General features: G+C 42.8%; 1 protein-coding gene across 1 annotated transcript in view; it reads right to left on the bottom strand.

Annotated features, from left to right (window-relative positions):
- Positions 1-18,180, bottom strand: part of FAT3 (FAT atypical cadherin 3) — a 764,758-nt gene that overhangs the window by 27,831 nt on the left and 718,747 nt on the right. The window contains exons 24-25 of the mRNA XM_086933989.1: positions 6,786-6,939; positions 5,245-5,900 (exon numbers count right to left, since the gene is read on the bottom strand). Of these exons, the coding sequence (XP_086790115.1) occupies positions 5,245-5,900; positions 6,786-6,939 (810 nt within the window). The remainder of the gene's footprint in view (positions 1-5,244; positions 5,901-6,785; positions 6,940-18,180) is intronic.

Raw genomic sequence — 18,180 nt, 5'->3', positions numbered from 1 at the left:
CAAGATTAAGATGGTACACAATGAAAGGGAATACAAACCTTCTCTCAAACATATTTCACTTATAAACATCCCGATGGGGGCTGGTATTGGAGGATGAGGTGCAGGGCTACATATCTCTATACTCAAATCAAGTGCACATCAGTCTCTTACATGAAAGCAAATAAACCAATATCTCACAGATTTGGGGATTAACAACAGATTGAAAACATGTAGGTTTATGCATAGGCAAGAATACAAGGTGGGCAATAGAAGCCATTTCTAGTGAAGATACTACCGTAGACAGAAAGAGGAGTGCACCTAGGCAGCTGAGGGGTGAAGATATGTATGATAGCAGTGGGGCAGGTAAGGGGAAAGAGTTTTGACAGAATGTAATCTCTGCAGCTACCTCTTCCGGGTAATGGGGTGGGCTCACATCCCTCAATAGAAAGCGAAAAGGCTGGTCTCAAGATGGGCTAGACAGCTTGGGAAGGCTGTTTTCAACTTTCATGTCTCGAAAACCTCCATGTTGGTCAGCCGCTGTCCTGTCATGGGGGTGAAGCGTATTCCTGTGGACTTAACGGAAAACATCCTTTACAACGGAACCGTTACAATGCGGTACCGTTACAACGCAGGATTTACAACGAAAGTCGCGCTGGAGGGCGCTCTAGGATAGGGGATAGTTTAATTTACTATCCAACACCTTCCCTACTATCCACGGGGACTGGAGCTGGAATAGTAAATTAAACTATTCACTATCCAGCGCCCCCCAACGCAAGTCGTTGTAACGACTTACGTTGTTAAACCTGCGTCATAAAGGTACGCGTTGTAACGGTACGCGTTGTACCGTCATACATCCGGACTTAACCCTAAGCCTGATTTTAGTTTGTCCCTTTAGTAATGTTAGGCTTTATTTCTAAAAATGTAATTGTTACATGGTTGAAAATAAGCTGGTAAAATGATTATTTGATGACACATTTAAGAAGTGGAATCAGCTCATGTAAAGGGAAACACTGTTTGCAACGTTCTGTGAGTGGAAATAGGTCTAGAGGGAAATGTCTCTCAGAGCGGGATCTGAATAAACATTACTTTAAAAGCTTAGACCAGAAAATAAAGGCATATTGTTTGGGACGTTGCTTTTCTGCTAGAATCATTCAGCATGTGTTTCATATTAACATCTAAAATGAATCATTGTTGGGCTGTAGAAATGTAATAACCCCTAGGCTAGGCTTTCATGAGCCTTTTGCATAAATACTGCTGCCCAGTTCACCGGTGTGTGCCATAACACCTTGAAAATCCAGGGTGTCCAGGGCAATGACAAAAAAGGCTGGAATCTTTAGGGAAGAGTGAGCCGTGCATTAATGTTTATTGAAGGAAATCTTATATAGCCTCCGCCGTATATCACTTCGCGGTAACTGAATGAGACTGTACCATCGTTTATTAAAATATTACAAAGAAGGCAAGAATAAAAATAAACAGAATTACAGCAGAAAAGATGTTGACAAGCTATAAGAATATGAATTATGTTCTCCCTAATAGCTCACAATTCCACCTAAGCCCTTGATAGAATCACTCTGAATGCAGACATGTTTATGTACTTTTCTTTCTTTCCCTTACTCTTCTGCAAAGGCACAGGTCTGAGCTATGCACAAAACCTTTTACACATCTTTATAGTCCTTGGGAGTGCAAAAAGTTGAATTCCAATTCATGAATCAACGAAGTAGTGATTTGTGGATTTTAACAGAGGGGAATTTTATTTATTGACATGAAAAATTCCACTTCATGAAATTTTCCACATCTGAGATGTTTTTTTCGTGCAAGAAAATGACGTGCTGTGGGGTTCGGGCAGAGAGGACCATGCAACATCCTCTGAACACCCACAAGGTTGTCAAAAAAGGGATTCCTGCCACGAAACCACAAACACAAATATTCTACATATTGAAGATGTGGAAGAAACTCTCACATATTTAAAGGGGGGTTTGGGGAAGCGTTTTCTGAACAGAAAATAATTTTCCTTTGGAGAAAAACATGTTTTACAATCAAATGTGTATTTGTGGCATGCACGACCACTTGAAGGAGGGATCTTGGTATTAATAAGAAATAGTGGATGCTTATTGTCACATGACCCAATGGCATTCATTTTACCAACCTCAGAAAGATGAAGGGCTGAGCAGACACCATGGGCCTCATTTATGAAAAGTGACGCATCGCTGCGTGAAAACAGCGATGCGTCACTTCTCAGTGCGCACTCCTTACGACATTCCTGATGCGTCATATTTAATGTATGACGCATCATGTCGCAAGGAGTTACAGATACGTCAGTATTTCTGACGTATCTGTAAGCGCAAAAGTGACGCATTGCTGGAGTGTGTCACAAAAGTGACGCAACTCCAGCAATGCGTCCTTTCACATGGGGCAAGCCCCATGTGAAAGGGCCTGCATCAGTCTTACGCCTGCTGTGAGGCAGGCGCAAGATTTTGACGCAACAGCGTCCTAAAAGTGACGCAGTGAAATCTCATAGATTTCACTGCGTCACTATTACGAAGCTTTTTGCGGGGGAACGCCCCCCTCTGCATACATTATACCTGACGCAGGTATAATGTGGCGCAGGGGTTTAAAAAGTGACGCATCTACCTAGATGCGTCACTTTTTAAATATGGCGCAACGAGGCGCATTATTTTACATCGCTGGTGCGTCACAAAAAGTGACGCACCGGCGGCGCAAAACTGACGCAAGGCCTCATAAATAAGGCCCCATGTTTAGAACTTGTGATCACAGGGTCAAACACAAATCCCTGGCGCCTATAAATTATTCCACTGAGCTACTGGATCCAGACAATAAAGTGGTATTCACATTGCAAGTCAATTTCCAAATCTAGTTGACCTTAGAGTTAAAAGAACTAGGTATCTAGAGCTTTATGGCTGGAAATGTACAAATGTTTCCAGTTTTCTCAAAGTAAATCTCTGACATTTTGCAAAGTCTTAAAATCAGGAAATCGAGCCTGGGACATTTGTAGACTTAGGTCTACTAACCTCGATTATCCCTTTTTTGTGGATGATGCTCTGCCTAAACAGCTGAGGAAGAGGCTGGATACACATTTGCCATTTTCTGCCGCGTTATTAGGGTAATTTTTACACCAATGTAACAATGAGATTATAATGGCTGATAGAAATGCAGAAACAATGATGGAATTGATTCCAGGATTTAAGGGTTACTTCTCCGCTGAACTCTTTGACATTACTCATAACCTCACAGAGACTAAGGTCTCTTGCTAGATAACCATAATTCTATAACTCAGGGAGGGAATAAAGTATCATACATTTTCCTTTAAAAATAATAAAGTTCCCCATTAATTCCTTTATCAGCTATAATACAGTGGGGATCTTCTTTTTATCTGCTCATCATGCTAGGGAATGCTGGCCTTGGAGACATTGTGAAGGATTCTGAATGCAGAAGTCATTCTTCCGAAGAAGTTCTTGTTGTGCTCACTTAGGACAGTATCTTGCTCTCATGGTGACATAGCTTGTTCTCAAGAGACTATGGGCCCGATTCACAGAACTAATTTAAGACAAAATCCTAAACTTACTACTTTTGGTATTCACAGAAGTTAGGATTTTGTCTTAAGTTTGTCTTAAGACAGACTTAAGACAAAATCCTAACTTAAGTCTGTCTTAAGTCGGTCTTAAGTCTGTCTTAAGACAAACTTAAGACAAAATCCTAACTTCTGTGAATACCAAAAGTAGTAAGTTTAGGATTTTGTCTTAAGTTAGTTCTGTGAATCGGGCCCTGCATCTTGCTCCCACGGGACCATAATATTCTCACGTGGACCCATATCTTGCTAACACGGACCCATATCTTGCTCTTACACGGCCATATCGGGCTCAAATGGGATCACGCGCTGCTCACATAAGACAATATCTTGGTCATAAGGCACCATATCTTGCTTACACTGGGTGCACTCACTTTTGGCTCTCTGCAGAGACAGACTGAATGCCTGGCACATGACTTACTATGCTGTTATAGCTTTAAACCCTTCTATTGCTAAACTTCAGGGTGCCACACAATAACATATTCCGATGAAAACTGATGAAAATGAATAAGGTTGCAAGAACTGCCTCTTTGCCTACTTCACAGTTTTGGAACAACATCCCTGTCAAGATTAAAGAAACAAAATACAAACCAGCATTACGTTTAACTCCTTTGCTGCGTCGAACGTTCAGCAAAGCAACGGTCGAATAACGAGCGCTGGCCCATCGGCCAACGGTCGTTCGCAGAACTGGGGAGGTAGCGTTGCCGTCGGCCAACGGCCGACGGCAGCTCTTAAGGGGTTAAGGAAACGTTTAAAACATGACTGCTGTAGACGGGGTATGTTGCGCCCCAAATTCAACCAGAGTGCATATCACCACAAGACTATCACTGTACATTCTAGCTTTATCTAGGCAAAAACACTTTCATGCTCATTTGAACATTTTAAATAATGTATGTCTGAGTGTAGGATTAATTTAGCAGCCAGTGCAAGTGCTGACAGTTAATTATAGCCTAAAAAGAGTAGAGCTTTAAATATCTCACCCTGTGCAAAACCCTTGAGACACTCTGGCCCAGAATTATAAAAAAAGTCACGCAATGCATGGCAGTAATTAAAGATGCTGTACTGTATTGCTTGCAAGGGAGACATCAGAGCAGTGCTCTACTCTCTCCTACCCTAGCACACTTTGGGCTGTCATGCGCTTACTCAGACACCCTTCCGTCATAGCGCAAGGGAGTTGGCATAGTCTGAAGCAAACTTTCTGTACTGGGAAGGGTCCCTTCCAGTACAAGTCCTATGCTTTAAGCCTTTTCCCACTTTGTGTGTATGCTATACAATCAAGCACACATGCAAATTGGGGAAAAAACATGGAGAAATGAAAACATTTCTCTTCTTTGCACCTGCCTCGAGCGGTTGCAGGATTTTGATGAAAATACATGTCAACAATTCTTTGTAGCTAGGGATTTGCATCAAATCCCCTGGGTGGTTGCAGCGGCATGCCCATGTACCATCTACGATACATCTCATTGATGCAAAGTAACACAAGAAAGCACAATGCACAACATGGTGTTACGTTTGGTTATGATCTAAGGCAAATCACAATTTGAGTTTGATGGTAAATTTCACCTGAACAATTTGTGTCTGGTTTGTGTTAGAAAAGTAACACAAAGAATTTGTAAATCGAGGCTACTGTCTTTTTCTTGTGGGTTTAATAGTACTATGAATATTGTAGCCATACTTACATTCTTTCCCAGCATCCCAGGTGTTCTTTCTAAGGGAGTCACAGTCAGAGCGACACGGAGAGACAGTCGGCAAATTCGGAGCTACGCTGCAGACCACAACTCCACGCCTCGCAGTCAATATCCGGGGAGAATCAGGGTGAAATGTGGTCATCTCCTGATGCTCCACGCCAAGCCCATCCACCATCTTATCCAGGTTACTTCTAGAGTCACTTTGGAAACAAGGCGTGTAGGCCATGGGTCTGACGGGTACCTGCGGGGGCCCAACTTCTTGGTAGATGTTTTGGCTATCACTGCTGTTCCTTAAATTCTTGAACTGGATTCCGTTGGTTTTGTTCAGCAGGGCTGCCGTTGCTGGATCCTGTACAAGAGTGATGTTGTTGCGGGAGTAATTTTTCCTGAAGACTTTTTTGCGGAAGACGATGAACAAGATGATCAAGATGAAGATGACGAACAGGACGACTGCAATTCCTATCAGCTCCTCCTTTCCCACATACGAATGTCCAGCTTGGATGTTAGGCACCACCACAGGCCGCAGGCCGCAGTGCTGCCCCACATACCCCGCGGTGCAGTTACATAGAAATGAACCAAAGATGTTGACGCATGTTCCTCCATTTTCGCACTCTTCCCTCTCGCATTCGTTGATGTCTTCCTCACACCTGCAAGAGATATATGTTATGTTTAGATGTAAACTTAAACAATTAATATAACAGAACAGTGCTGCGAAAACTGTAATATGACTAGAAAAAGTGAAGATTCAGTCTGCATTCTTTTTGCTCTTACTATTTAACTTTATTGCCAACAGACATTTTCTGTAAAAGTTAATTCTTAGTTCTCAAGGATGGAAAGTTATGTGTCACTGCTGGTTAAGGTCCTTCATCATCAAACAATTAACTATTATATGCCCTCGTTCTCATCAGAGTAGCTGTGGGGCAAAAAGCTGCCTGAACACCAAAAGGAAATGCTGCCCTCATTCCAAATTATGATTGAAGTCTTTTTGTGGCACTCTGTTTTGTGGCACGCTGTTTTGTGGCACGCTGTTTTGGAAGTGATACACAGTTCTGGAAGTGGCCAGAGCACTGTTGGGGAAGGATTGGGGTAAGCATATTTTAAAACATATTGGGCTGTAACATTCATTTACACACGGTCAACTGGAATTTTCCACTAAAGCAATTTTGGTGGGAATGTGCAGCAAATGGTACATTTGAATGCACATCAATGTGTCTGTCAAGCCTGAGGGGGTGGTCTATGGGGAAACGTGTGTATGTGTTTTTGTATGTGTGTGTGTGCGTGCACGCGCACGCCTGTCGGTCTTTCCTCCAGCCTGGTTTCCTGACCTAGACCAACCAACTGCTTTGCTCATCTGGTTAAGCTCCTGAAGAAGGAATGTCATGAAAAAACACAATCTGCATTTGTCACAAAACCAGGTCACATTGACACAAATGGTCATTGAGCCATGGCCCTTTGGGCCATCCTTTCTGGCATTGGCCTATGGCCAGATATGCCAATCTAGGCCGGCTCTCCTTTGCTATGATGTGTCTTACGTTATCCCACGCAGTCCACTCCTGCAGTTGCAGACAAATGCATTGCCGATGGGATCGCAGGCGCCTCCGTTGCGGCATGGGTTTGGAAAACAGGCTGTGATCTCAGATTCACAGTTCTTCCCCAGGAACTGAGAAGGGCAGCTGCACTGATAACCTGTATAGAGAAGAAAAGAGAAATTTACTGAAATTCTTCACTAAATTTGTTCAATTAGGGGAAACAGAGAGCAAAAAATCAACATCACAATTATGTTTCTTTGATCTCAATTGTAGTTTTTTGGTAATACTTTAGACAATTGATTAGAAGAGTAAAACCTTTTGCATCAAAGAATCTGCTTCATAATTAAGATAATATTGATGCAAAATTTAGTACTGCTTTACCATTGTTATGGATGCTAGGTTTATTTGTCATGAAGGGCTAACTATGGAGCAAGGTTATTTAAATTATGTGGCAAAAATTAAAATTATGAGGCACATTCTCTGACAGTATTATTTTCATCCATTAGAGCTGGATACATAATACGTGTGAATTCTGCAAATTATTTGGAAAGTATTTATCAAATGTGGTAAATCCATAATTATGTGGTAAACACAGCAGCCAAAGAATATCAGACGTCCACTGGCCCTTACCGTTATCCATTCTTATATTTTGTCAACGTCATTATCAACAGATGTTTGTTACATTTCATACGGTGCATGCCTTAGCCCAAAGAGCAAATTATCATTTTGAAAGCCTTATCACTTTACTAGCTCGGCATGACTGCCAGTAGGCTAAATCTATGCTAAATTATTCCTGTAGAAAAACAGAGGTTTCAGGTGGCAGATTAAGAGTTTTGGTAGTGTCCTCGATACAAAGAATCAGATGTCTGCCTAAAAACTTGGAACTACCCACAGTTCACTACTGTTATTTTGTAAGTGCAGTGTCTCAAACATAAGATGCTGTCATAACCATGTGTGGGAGTTGGTGTAGATCTGTGGTGTCCAATATAGGTCTAGGAGTCCCGGATCTATGCTAGATTTGCAGAATAAGTGTTATGTAAATGAATGCCATTTAGATTTTGATTCTAATGAGGAAATTCCAGAAATCTCATAAAGTAAAAGAAATAAAGTGATTTGCTCAGAATTACATGTTTTTTTAAAATATTACTTTCCAACTCATGCCTAAGAACCTAAACCTCTAGGAAATAAGAAACATGGCCTTTAGAAATAGAGGCATGTTTTTGAGGAATTTATTCTATGCAGCGCAGCATGTAAATTTGCTGTACTGTGTTGCCTGAGTAGGAGAGAGCAGAACTGTGCCATATCTTCAAAGAAACAATGGATTTCTGCTCTCTCGATTCACTGGCACACTTGTGGTGGTCTAGAGCCAACACAGGCACCCATGTGCCACAGTGCAATAGTGCCTGTGTTAAGGTCAGGATAGTGTTTGTGCAGGAAGGGGTATCTTCCTCCATAAAAACGATAGTTTGAGGTAACTACCTCTTTTTATGTGTGCCACACACACATGCAAGGAGGAATTAACGAGGACAAATAAGGATATTCCTCCTCCTTATGCCAGCCTCAGGCAGGCACACCATTTTGGTGCAAACCCAAGTCTACAAGTATTTGCAGATATGGGTTAGTGTCAAAATCCATGGGAGGACGCATAGGAACGCCCATGCATCAACCTTGGAACCTGGCACAAAGTAATACAAGGCAGCACAATGCTTTGAGTCACATTCCTTTTTGTAACAAAGCGACGCAAATGATCATCTGCATAGCTTTGTACATACCACAAGGGATTTTGCACCAGGCTGCATCAAAAAAGTGACGCAAATCTTGTGGAAAATCTTTGACAATCTGGCCGTAGACTATTTGATTTCTTTCATCTTCTTATTTCACTGACACCATGGATAAGACATAATGCTTTGACCTGCAGCTTTCAGGCTACAAACGTTCCAGTAGCCCTTTAGTACAGTAACTTTTGATAAGATCAATTGAATGATAATTATTCCTTGTTCATTTATTGTTTTTTTTAAAACATGGCATCTGAATATAACTGGGGGACATTATCAAGCGAAAGTGCTGCACACAGAGGCCTCTAGTGATAGCCTGTTGACTATATCAGCCATAGAGGATAGCGTAAATCTCAAAAAACACAAGAAAGTTTTATTCTTTGTAGATTGTTACAAAAATTTGGAAATTATCTGATCTGCCTCAAATTCCAAGAAAAGAGGAAATATGCAGAAGCATCAGAGAGGAAAAAATACTGGGGCACAGGAGGACATGCTGCTGGCAGAACTATGGTAGGAGCCACTATCATCAACTGTAACAGGATATCACTGAGGGAAATAGTATATTTTGCAATAACAGAGCAGCCGAGTTACACACTTGGCGGAGGAGAAAGCCAGCGGCGTAGAGTGGGTTGCAGAGGCAACTGCCCATGTGGACCTCCCTATGCTACGCCACTAAAGCAAGCACATGACTTGCAAGCCTTTGGAGAGACGCCATCTAGCTTGTGCGGCTCAGTCATACTTTCCATTTTCCACTGCAGATTCCCTAGCTTGACCCACCACCAATTTTACATTTGCTTTCATGCAGAAATAGGCCCAAGTGGATGTCGAAGAGATAAAATGGTGGGATGGTGCAAGCGACTGACCGGGGCAACAATTAGTTAGAAAAGTCTGGCAATTGAGGGTAGAATGCTCCAGCAAACTACTCATTTTCTAGGAGACTCTTGGGTGAAAATCCAGTCCCCTCCCTTACTTTATATAAAAATCTGCACACTGGAGAAATTATGGTCGTGAAATGGGTTTGCCAATTTTTCAATTTTTTCCAGCTGGGCAGATGATTTAGAATTTCTCGAATTTCATGGAATTTTAGGGGCTTATCACCCTACTCACCACATGTGAACCACCACAAACCACAATGAAACAACATGAACAGCTAACAACAAACTTACTGAGTACTGCGTTTAGCAACAAAACAAAAAAAATCACCCAGGCCGCCTAATCTCCAATGCCACATAGCCACCATCAAAGTCAGTCATATGTGTCCTAATGAGCTTCCACACTACTTAACTTTATATCTATGATGTGTCATTTCTGGGAAGAAATTCTATTTGAGATACAACTAAGAAGTGTGAAAATGCCGGCAAGCATACAGTTGCACCAAGCTGTGCTCATAATTGTGGTAACCCAACAACAAAAACAAAACAACAGAAATATAATTCATCAAAGACTTTGCAAAACTCTCATGCCCTAGTTTTACTTCATTATTTTAAGATGCTGAATAAACTTTTTTTCTACTGTGCAAATGACTGTAATTGCCAAATCAACAAACCTTGCACATTGACAAGGAATGGGATCATGAATCAATTCCAAACGCATTGTCGTGCCATCAGTTCCCTAATGATGATGATAAGGAGGTCTGTCCCAAAACTTCCCTTCGTTATTGGTGTTTTCTTATCATTGTTCACAAGGCACAGCCATTTTTAAACTAATTAATACTAAAGTTAGTATGCAAAACTATTTAAATATTAAACCAGCAAACACAAAAGAACTGCAAACCCTCGGGAATGTGAAGATGGAGGTGCCTATTTAAATAGTTTTGCATACTAAATTTTAATTAGCATCATAACAGTACATCCAAATCTAACAACTTACCCAGCAAATAAATGGTTGCAGATGTTTACAAGAACATACACATGGTGTTTATCTTAATTTGCATAATTTGACGAGTTTTAAATGCATGTTTATTTTTGTATCATATTTTTTTTAACGAAAATCTATAATAATGAGAAAATATCATTAGCATTATTCCACAGGTTTAAAATGCATGTTTATTTTTAGAATAGTATTGTTTTGAATGATTCTATATATTAATAAGCAAGCATTGGCCAAGCTAATAAGTGTAACATGTTTGACCTATTGCCTCTGCCAATGCTTTTTGTCAGTGCTGTGAAGCATACATAACGTACCACAAGGAAGTGCGGCAATTTCACTGCATCACCTTTGGTCCAGAAGACTTGTTACCCTCTGTAATTTCAACACTAAGGACCTGATTTAGATGTAAGTGGATTACCTGCCATTCCACCTTGGGGACAAAGAAAATTACGGCCACCGTGACAAAAGGACCACCCACCTAATGAATAAATAACCACCAAGCGGTTCCTTACCGTGCATTGTACTCTGTACTACAGGACTGCATCAGCAGGAAAATCTCTGTAGCTCAGGGTATTTGTTTTTTCTTTACAAAAAGAAAATCCCTGGGCCTGGCCTGGCAGTTCGGGCTGGACTGATCCCATGAGGAACAGTGACAAGACTGATTTGTATGTGGCTGGGTCCAAACTGAGGTGTCAGGTAGGGCCAAAAATGATGGAATGGGATGTGGCTCTGAGTGATTGCCAGTGGCAGGATTCATTCAAGCATTCCATCTATCAACTTTCTGTTTTTGCATTGGATGCCGTCACTGCACCGGGTATACCCAGATGTGATCCCACGCTTACTGTGCTACTGGAACAAAGCTATACCCGGCTGAGAAGCCCATAACAAGGGCAAAAACAAACCTGGGTTGCTTGTCTTCCAGTTCAGGGTGCACCTGCAGTGGTAGTTCGGGCTGGACTATTCCCATGAGGAACAGGGTTAAGAGTGATTTGTATATGGCTGGGTCCAAACTGAGGTGGCGTGGTGGGCCAAAAATGATGGATTGCGATGCGGCTGGGAGCGTTTGCCAGTGGCAGAGATTAATTCAAGCATTTTATCATCAACTCATTGTTTTTGCATTTTGAAGCCCTTAGAGTGCCGGATATGCCCAGACGTGGGTCCTGGGCTCATTGTGCCACTGGAAGCAAGCTATACCCAGCTGAAGAGCCCGTAACAAGGGCGAGACCAGTCCTAGTCTGCCTGTGTTCTGGTTCAGGGAGGAACTGGCCTGGCATTTTGGTCTGGACTGTTCCCATGGGGAGCAGGGTCAAGACTGATTTGCAAAGCTTGAGTCCAAACTGAGACGGCATGTTGGGTGAAAACTGATGGATTGGGATGCGGCCCAAGCGAATGCCAGCGGCTGAGATTATTTCAAGCATTCCATGCATCACCTTGTTGTTTTTGCATTTAATGCACTAAGGAAAGTTGATTGTAGGAGCCTAAAAACACAAGAGCTGTGGGGCAGAACCGTATACCTCTCTGGGCTGTATTCTTTTCAGTGATTTTAATTGCATGTTTATTTTCACAGAACCTTTTGTAATATTACCTGAAACATATTCCCTTAAACTGAGTCCTCCTGGAAGCCGTTAACTCAATCAGCACTTGACCTTTAATTGACCTTGTAAAGTTTATACATGTTGTAACATAATCCCTGTCCTTCAACTATCCTGAAAACGTTTCACAATGTTTATGAGATGACTCCAAGATGTGGGAGCTCTCTCTGGCCCTCATCTGTATGCGTGACATGAGCAGCACACTTACCTGTGACCTGCTGGAGTTCTGCTACTTGCCTTCTGGGCTCTGTCAGATTCATGTTTTATTACTGTTGGCTGCTTGGCATTCAGCTGCTGTGAGCCACCAGCTAGGCTAATCTGCTGATTTGATCCCCCTCTCTGGCCTCTGTGGACCATGGCCATTTCCGCACGATATAATGTGAGTTTAAGTGGTACCAACATGGTTTTAGCTGGTGTGTGTGGTACTATAATATCTATGTACACACAAAAGGAGTTTATCCAGGAACCATATGTCAAGATAATTTCATTCTTTGGCTATAGTATGCGCCTTTATATCCTTATACAACAGGAAACAATTAGAATAATTGAAAATAAAGATTGCCAATGTGTTGGAATAAAAGCCACTGTGACACGCGACACCACATTGGTGCTACAAAGCGCTGTACAATCCTGTCCATGAGCGAGTCCTCAGATGTGACTGTCCTCTGATATGTGGCTGTCTGTACTTGTGAGCTTTCTTAGATGATCATAAAGACTTCTTTCCAATACATCCTGGATGCAGGAGACAGCCAGCTCTAAATCAGCACATATAGGAGGTCGTCACAGGCCTAATGTTGCTTTTACTGTGTAGCGGTTTAGGTGTGGTGTGTTTATCTTCACAATGTTACTGAAAGCTAAATAGTGATAGGGAGCTTGCAGCACATACAACAGTAACAACCAATCACCAAACAAAATGATGCAATCAGCACAAGTCAATCTTTACCCTTCTGACTGTGGGATGTATGTTATTTGGGATAATCGTGACCGCGACTTTCTTTATTTGATTTTATAGTTGTATTCAAATCGGGTGCATGCCCTGTAAAGTCAGTATTAACTATTAGACTGTCCCCATCACACTCCTTTATCCCCCGGGTTTTCTTCTTAAATATACATGTACCTCTTTGACACTCACTTTGATCGACGGTTTAACAGTCAGTCAGGGTCGACTGGCCCTGCAGTCAGTAGAGGCCGCTCTCATGGCAGAGGGGAGGGGTATGAGGTTGGGGAGATGGACGGCCAACAAAAATAAAGAAAAAAAAGAACTTACCTTCTTCTCGCCGATTGCCGCTCTTCTTTTTCCTGTGGCTCCCAGAATCCCCTGCGGCCAATCCAGTGCTTATCTCATGCTGCTAACAGCATGAGAGAAGCGCTGGGTCTGGCCTGAGTGGACTTGTTTTCCACTCCAAAGGGGACATGAAGCTTACATCCGCTATTCTCTCCACCCGGCAATGCAGCTCGGGGAGATGTAAGTGCGCATGATGCTTTGGCTATTTTGAGACAGCCAGCCACATCGTCATGCGTACTGAAAGCACTGCCACCACTCCTCCTGTCACTGTCCAACCCACTATGGGCCCACCCATGGGATGTGGCAGGAGAAATAAAACGAAAATACACATGTTTTATTATCATTTTATTTTTCAGATTTTGAGGCCGCTGGCAGAGGAGGCGTAAACATCCTTTACCACGCATCAATTACAATGCAGTATGTTACATCGTAGTTTTGACTACGCAAGTCGTTATATCGACTTGCACTGGAGGGCGCTCTAGACTAAGGAATAGTGTAAATTATTATTCCAATACCTTCCCTACTGTACGTAGACTGGAGTTGGAATAGTAATTCACACTGTCCCTAAGTCCAGCACCCTCGAGCAAAAGTCGATGTAACGACTTGCGTTGTCAGGACCGCGATGTAACATACCGCATTGTAATAGAACGTGTTGTATCATCATACATCCTTCCCAGAGTGCTGACCAGACCCTAAGGGTATCAAAAAGCCCAGAGTTCATTTGTAGAAGATGTTTAAGGAGTGAGAAATTGCATCACTTGGTAAACTTCACTGGCGTGGATGCAGGGGAGTGATATCTTCATTAGTGCCCACTTTGGAGTAGTCACAGCCGGAGAGAGAGTGTGAGTCTCAATGGAATTTGGAGGCAGTTTTTGAAGTTTTCAAAGAATTGCAGAATAGAAAGTTATACAAAGTAAATGTACAGTGGTGGGAGGGTGTACTTTCCAGTTGTGTGTGATGGATGAACAATGGAAATATTCTTCCTATTAAAGGACACAATACTCAAAGCTGTGCTCCCTTTTAGATATAATTGCACACATCAACTGTGGAGTAATGCTGGAATACCACATACTTCCAAAGCATTGTACGAAACTGCATTCTCCTTAACCAATGTCTTACATTGAAATATCAACTTAATCCTCATGAACAATGCGCCTCAAAGTCATACCTCATAGAAGCTAAGATGCAGTCAAATGAAGAGCATATCCTCACTGTACTCCGCTGTTCCTGATTTGGTCACCTTCCATCCCCCCCCCCTGAATGTAGCATCCCACATAAGCAATTTAAATTTCATTTCCAAATCCAAGATGGAGCATCTGCAGCAAAACAACAGACTCATCAAGACCTCTTTTTAGGTCTTATTTACAGACAGCTTTTAGCTGTCCTTTGTCGAAAGACCTATTGGGGACAATGCCAATAGTAATAGCGGGCTTGGGGTTGATCAACCCATTGCATATCATTGGTTATTTTTCGTGCCCATCTCATTTGCTTACTACCTATTCAAAGGTTTTTCTTATTTTTCTTGTTTTTGTTTCTCCTCTGGAGCGTAGCTTCTTCACCATCCTTTTCAAAGAACGACGTATATCTTCACACTGATCTACTTAATTCTTTCTGTTTTAGCATGCCATGGGTGTGCATGTATTTACATGCTCCGTCCCCCTTTCTTCTGTGTTGCTTCCCCCGATACACCCTCCGCCCCATGCTCTTTCTGTTGCTGTCTCATCCTTGAGCCTGTCCATTGCTATACCCACCCCTACCCGCCCTGCTCAGCTTTTGTTTTTCAACCTCCCTCTGCTGATGCCCCGCTCCCCGCTGCTCCTCAGAAGGTTCCAGTTGCCGACATTAACCTTTTTATTTGTAATTCACCCCTCTTGCTCCTCTGTTGCTCCCCTGCGCCTCCCCATTTGGCGCCCCCTTTCCACTGTCTCCCCACCCTGCCATTCTGCCCTCCCCCACTCAATACTGGCTGACGCAATTGGCTGTGCCAATGCATGATGCATTTATGATGCACCGGTATTAGAAAAGCCAATAGTGGTGACCAGCCATGCAACAAGCATAAAAAGCATTGCTTCTATACTTTCAAGATGGCTTTCATATTGCGTGTTGCATTATATTGCAACGTGGTGACTTTATGGAAAGTATAGAGAATATTGCTTTTTATATTTACTACACTTTCAATATGCCTGGCACGTTTTGTGCTGCGAAGTGACAACTTGAGTAATTGTGTTGCATGATGCAATGTGATGGCCACCTTGAGATTGTAGAAAGTAGAGAAAAAGGCATTTCTATAGATTCCATAAGGCTGCAGCATTGTTTCGTCACATTGCGTGGTGCAACGCGATTGCTGTTTTGAAAGTATAGAAAACAATAGGGCATATTTACAAGCCCCAATTGCCACCGGAGCATCATTTGTTTTGATACTCCAATGGTGTAGTACCATTTCTCATATTTACAAGGTGGCACAAAGCCACTTAACTAGGCTTAAGGCAATCTTAAAAATATGCCCATTTCCCTGCAGTCCTCTGCGGCAAAGAGGCATGAAATAGGTGGCGCTGTGTGCATTCCACCACAACACCCATTACTTTTTTACACTGCCCCAGATTTACAAGGCTGAGGCAAAGCTAAAAATAGCACCATTCTACCGCCATGGATTACTAGGCGTTAGTAAGACGATACGAAAACAAATCATTTATTTCTCCTCGTTTTTTGCTCTTTCCATGTATGTTGCATTGTGCAGCACACATAGGAAAAGCAAATTGCCATTAATGATTGTTTATGTGCAGGACGGCGTCCCTGCCCCCACACATAAACAATAGTCCCTGCAGTGCCACACCCTTGCAACATGGCGGCAAGTATCCTGTGCTAGCCCAGCCGTTGTGGCATTCTTGGAAACTCTGCCAACGAAGAAGAATCACAGAAGCAGTTTTCCTGATGTTTTTATATGTATTTTTCAAACAAGTCTCCACTTTTTCTAGAGCATTTCTGCTTCAATGTTGGGAATATCTCCCTTTTTCAGCACTCAATGCCCACCCTGTGCAGTCAACACTTGTGACACATGATCAGTACCATCGAATATAAACTGGTCAAGACAGGTTTTAAAGTTTCACATAATAATACGCTGCATTATTTCCATTCTCAATACAGTGCTATGGAATCGTCTATGGTTGTGTGACTTGAACAGTCACCTGAATTACACCTACTGCTGTGGGTTGCCAGATCAATGTACATTCTTGAGTCTTTTGCCCAGTAGTTAATTTGCAAAATAAACAAATAAGTGCAGGGCATGAAGTGTTTCTTGGGAGACTCGGAGAAGACTGCCACCTATTTGAGTTGCCGAATACAAAGTCTACATAGTCTAGACTTAAATTCTTGCCTCTTTCTTCTCCTATCCTCTGTTTCCAGTCTCTTTATCTTCCTTTTGCAAGTTTCTTTCCATCCAGGCTTTCTCTCCTTGTAACTGTTTACTTTGTCTCCTTCCTTCAATAATTTCTAACTTTCTTTCTATTGTTTAGGGTCAAAACCTGATCAGGAAAAATAAGTCCCAGTCCTCAAATATGTGTGTTGCATAGTAGCGGCTACTAGGGGCTGTAGTGGTGGGCAGGGAAGTTAAAAAAAGAAAATCCACTTCTCTGCCAGCTGCCGCCTCTCCTCCATCCAATGCAGGAATCAGGAAGCATACAGGCTCCCAGATCACAAAGCCGCTGTCACTAGAATGACAGCAGCGTTGTGATTGGTCTGAGCGCCATGGTTCAGCGCTTAGACAGGGACTGGGACCCTCTGCATGTTCACCACCCAGGCTGTGCAATACAGCCGGGTGGAGAACATGCTAAGTGTGTGTTAGAACCGGCTGTCTCTAGTTGGCAGAGGTATACACTTCTGACAAATAGGGACACTCCTTTTCTAGTCAGGGCAAGGGGATCACACCCTTCGATAACCCCTGCTCACCCCCTTGGTAGCTTGGCAGAGCAGAACAGGCTTATCTCAGAGGCTGTGTGTTAAGCAATTATGACCGCGTACAGTAATACAGTGAATACACTACAAATGGACACGACACCGTAGTATTATAAAAATAAGTATTTTTATATAAGGCTTAGCACAAGACCAAAATAACGGCAAAACTGTACACAATCGGAATAAATACGTTCGGGAAGGAAAAAGGATAGTTCAAAGGTAGTTTCTTCTTTAGCACAAGAGTCTTTTATATCAAGCAAATCTTCTTCTTGGAAACACAGTTCTTTAGCAACAGGGTAACTCACACGGGAGCTACACAACGCTGGGCAAAGATAATCCACAGGTTCGGCGTCGACCGCGAGGAGCGCTGCGTCTGGCCTGGAGTCACACGGACCCCCAACAACACAGTACCTTAGGAAAATGAAGCACACGATGATCAGCGGCGTCGAGCACTCCGGCGTCGCGTCTTCGGTGTCGATCAGGCCACAGCAGGCGTTGTCGATGATGCAGTTGCACAGAGTGAGCAGCGCTCACGGCGTCGAAGGGCACACGGTTGATGCGATCAGCAGCGGGGCAGACACGAGGTCCTCTGGAGTTAGAGCTGTACTCCTACTCACTGGCGTTGCTGCTGGCGTCGGTTGGGCCCAGCGTCCGATCGTCGTGGTCGCTGGTTCTTTCAGAGGTGCTGGATTCACACTTCCAGCGGATAGCACTTTTTAGCAGGTGAAGTCCTTTAGCCCTGTGACTTCGGCAGGAGACTGGCACTCTTCCAGTCCTTGGAGATTTTCTTAGCAAGCGTGAGAGTACGCACACAGTTCCTCTCTCCTGGTTCCTTGGCAAAAATAAAGAAGCACTGCAGGATTCCCCCAACAACAGCACACCGGCAGGAGGGGTAGGCAGTCCTTTAGATCAGCAGGCTTCTTGTC

The sequence above is a fragment of the Lissotriton vulgaris genome, chromosome 8 (genome assembly GCF_964263255.1).
Source record: "Lissotriton vulgaris chromosome 8, aLisVul1.2, whole genome shotgun sequence".
NCBI lineage: Eukaryota > Metazoa > Chordata > Amphibia > Caudata > Salamandridae > Lissotriton > Lissotriton vulgaris.
This window is presented reverse-complemented; position numbering and strand designations above follow the sequence as displayed.